This window comes from Mesitornis unicolor, unplaced genomic scaffold (genome assembly GCF_000695765.1).
Source record: "Mesitornis unicolor isolate BGI_N332 unplaced genomic scaffold, ASM69576v1 scaffold4438, whole genome shotgun sequence".
Lineage (NCBI taxonomy): Eukaryota > Metazoa > Chordata > Aves > Mesitornithiformes > Mesitornithidae > Mesitornis > Mesitornis unicolor.
The window spans coordinates 35,491-39,233 of NW_010200981.1; the positions used below are offsets into that span (position 1 = coordinate 35,491).

A 3,743-nucleotide genomic window follows, 5' to 3' on the forward strand; every position below is an offset into this window, starting at 1 on the left:
TCTTTTGGTGGTCTAGAATATTTCTGTCTTCATACAGTTCAGTTTAACTGGGTAGCATTTGTCTGAGGAAGGATGTACGGAGTTCAGCCTCCTCATACAGAGAAAGAACAGCAGTCTTGTAACCACCATCATTCATCCTGTTCAAGGACTTGCAAAGCAAGAAGCTCGTGCAGGAACAGAAAGGTAATTGATAAACATCCGTGTTATTCTACGAAATGCGAGGTCAGCCTAGCTCATGGTTAAAGCCCAGAGAAGAGGAAATGCATTGGGAACGAACCTCAAATGCAATACAGCACAGATCTTGATGAGCACTTGGAAATGAGTACAGCAAGCTGAAAAACACGCTTTTGAACATCACAGAAGAAGGTACAAATACACTTCAGTGACTCAGGCTTCTGCATTACATTGCCAAGCAAAACTTGGTGCATTTATCCCCAAAAACCCCTACAAAAACCACAGACCCAGACTTGTGCACGTGGATGTGTCTTGTCTTGCATCTGGTGTTCAGTGTCTCCAGAGAGACTCAGACTCACCGGGAGAGAAAAAGTTTCTGTCAAGTTCTGGGGTGTGTGTAGCAGGATGTAACAGTAAAGCACAAAAGGGAAGCTGCAGAGAAAGAGCTGTTTCTTTATAACTGACAAATGATGAGATGGGACTTCTTGACAATATTTACAGATACCTTATAACCATCCTTATGTGAGGAGAGGGAGGTTCCCACACAAGGGGACCCTGAGACCTTCTTTTTCCATGTCTGTCTTTCCTATTCTTGAACTGTTTCTCTGTCCTTTACTAGTTATTTTAGTTTCTTTATTACCAATAATAAATTGTAAATATTGGGATTCTGTGACTTCTGGCTGCAATGTTAAATGTTGCAACCTAAGAGTACGCGTTGTGGATTTTAAAACAAAAACCTAGTGTCCTCCCAGCTTAGAGGGCAAGCGAAAGTGATTTTGTTCCTTGTGCCTATTTTTTTACTTTTAGGACTTAAAAAACATGAGTAAGGACTTTCTCTTCAGGTTATTCTTCTCCAAAAATTGTAATAGGTCACTACTGAGCTTGAACTTGAGTAAGTGGCACTGAAGAACTGTTGTAAGACTGTTTACAGATTTCAAATGACACTTGGTTTTTATTATGGTGTTTAAATTTGAAAAGCCAAAAAGGCCTTAGGTGCATAGGGATTTTTTTTTTCTGTGAAAAAGAGTCTTTGCTATTAGATGCAACTCCGAATCACTCCAGAGTTGTCTTTGGGGGGCCCCTACAGCAGACAGGGAGGGCCCTGGTCCTGTCTGTTTGGACACAAAATCTGCAGTCTTCATTCCTGAGCCCTTTGAAATCTGATTTTGCTCTTCCTGAGCAAAGACGACTCTTGGAGACTCAAATCAGCTGCTGCTTGACTGTACAATATCTAGCGTACACGTGCCATGTAATTCAGATCTTGCTTTTCTTACTGTTTCTATGGTTTCTTTAAGCTGAGATTGTGAGCTGTGTACGAGCAATTTTTTTGTCCCTTTTTCCAGCCAAGGTGGTAGTGCAGACCAGGCAGAGAGCTCCTGAAATGCCTTTGCTTCACTGTGTACTGATGGAGTTTTATTCTCTGTGGCTCAGGAGGGTGGGAGATGTGTGTTAGAGGGTGGTAAATGTGTGTTAAGTCGGCAGTTTTACTGGGCTGCCTGTCAAGCAAGGGGTAAATTGACATCAAGCCTCCGCTCCTTTATTTAAGGTGACTCCTGAATATTTAGAGGTATTCTCCGTGGGGTTTTTTCCCAGCAGAAAATCAAAATGTTATCTTTGCCCTTACAGCTTTTGCCATAATCCACATATAAATGAGGTGATAAAAAGTAAGGATTAAATAAATCTTTGCTAATACTTTTTGATTGGCTTAATCAATAATTAATCATCTCTTAGATGAGGCTGTAGCTTGTGGAGTAGATATAATTGGATTAGCTGCTGAGAGGCCTTTGGAGCTTTGAGGAGATTAAAATGGCTGTCAATCCTGTAATTAAACTACCACAAACAAAAGCAATGGTATTAGAATCGGTCAGCTTTTTAAAAATAAATCAACAAGTGCTTACACACCCCTCGTAGTGGTGGAGGCAGAGTCTGTTCTCGTAGCGGAGTTATTTCCTTCAGCAAGATGAATATGTATCAAATCATCCTTCTAATTGCCTGGGCCTATATGGGCCAGGATGGCAGGTGAAGTTTTTGGCTGTCAGAGAACTCTGAGAAGAAAAGCGAGTTTGTGTATCCAAAACAGTGAACCTGCTCCTTGTCTTGAGCCCATTAGGCGCTGACTTTTCATGGGGTCTTTAATTGGCTCAGTAGGTTTGGCCTACATGAATGAAGTCTTTAAAAAAACTCCCACCTATTTGGGAAGGGGTTTTTGTTCCTCTTTCTTCAAAACAGTGGGCTTTAGCAGAAATAACTTCCTTTTAAAGGCTCATTATGTATTAAAGCGTGTACTGTATGTGACTGTATTATACACGTGTGAATTGATATGTGTCCATATGCTAATATATGTTCTTTTTTCTTTTTTTAATCTCTTACAGAGATGAGCTTATAAAACCAATGGGAGTGCGGCCGGATGGTACAATGGCTCCTTTGGAAGAAGCAGTCAGCCAGTACCACACCAACAAGCAAGACAGCTCAGATTCAGACTAAAGCATCACCTGCTTCACTCTCAACTCTCCTCTAATCCACACTTTTCCTTAGAGCCACGACATCTTTTCTGTAGGCATTTTATCCTCACATTAGCCAGCCTCACTTCAACTCTTCTGTTATTGGGATATTAAAATGATGGGTCCTGTGGTGTAATGTCTGAGTTTTTATTATGTCTGTTCAAAGAACATATCAATTTATTACTTTATTATCTTTATTAATTTAAAACTAAATGTATCTCAAAGGGATAAAAAGCAAAAGCCTACAATGTAAAATAAAATACAAACGTTTTAGTTTTCCAGAATCCTGTTTTCTGAACTCTGTAGGTCTTCCCATTCTGGATATTTTATTTTTTTTTTTGTATTGTCTTGCCAGTCTCTCCCTTTATATGATTGTAGGTAAAGAAGCGTGTTTGGTTAATGGCATTAGGAGCAGAGGGTGTTTAAAAGTCTGACTGACCTCATGAAGCTGCATTAACTGGCATTCAGCAGTGATTTCAGATATACCCTTTTAAAAATATCAGTGGATTTCTTACTGCTACACACTTCTGTGGTTAAGCTGCTGCTTAAGATTTACCAATGTGTCAGTCACTGACTGCTGCTAAAATTGCCTTTCATTTGGGAACATGATGGTGTGTGTTGTATGACCTCCCTCCCTCCCCCATTATGACCACAGAAATACACCCACCTCCCCGCCATCCTCCCCTGTCTTTGGTTAAGTAAAAACATGCCCATTCAAACCAGGATTCAAGTATGTTCACTTAAATGTTGCCATGAATGGGAGTGGACTAAAGTGAAGTGCATGTGCAAGTGTTTTACTGAATTGAGCCCTGCTTTCGGAGATTTAATGGGTATGTCTCACTTGAAGGGAAGTCAAACTAATCAACAAAGAAATAGCTCCTTTCAGGGAGAACTTAGGAAGCGATGGGGTAGAGAATGGGAAGGTGGGAAGGAGAAGAAAGTGTCACTTTCAACTCTGTACTCTTTAAAAACAGATTAAAGTTTTAGGCGTGCTGCACTGCTGTCATTGCCTCTTTGCCTGCTTGGTTCTTTTCTCTGTGTTTCTCCCAGCATGAATTATGTGAAGAG

The 3,743-nt window shown here is 40.4% G+C and overlaps 1 protein-coding gene across 1 annotated transcript in view; it reads left to right on the forward strand.

Annotated features, from left to right (window-relative positions):
• RIC8B (RIC8 guanine nucleotide exchange factor B) overlaps nucleotides 1-2,858 on the forward strand; it is a gene marked incomplete at its 5' end in the record, with an annotated part of 22,736 nt that extends 19,878 nt beyond the window's left edge. Inside the window, one exon of the mRNA XM_010189905.1 lies at nucleotides 2,547-2,858. Within this exon, the coding sequence (XP_010188207.1) occupies nucleotides 2,547-2,658 (112 nt within the window). The remainder of the gene's footprint in view (nucleotides 1-2,546) is intronic.
• Nucleotides 2,859-3,743: the final 885 nt, after the last annotated feature.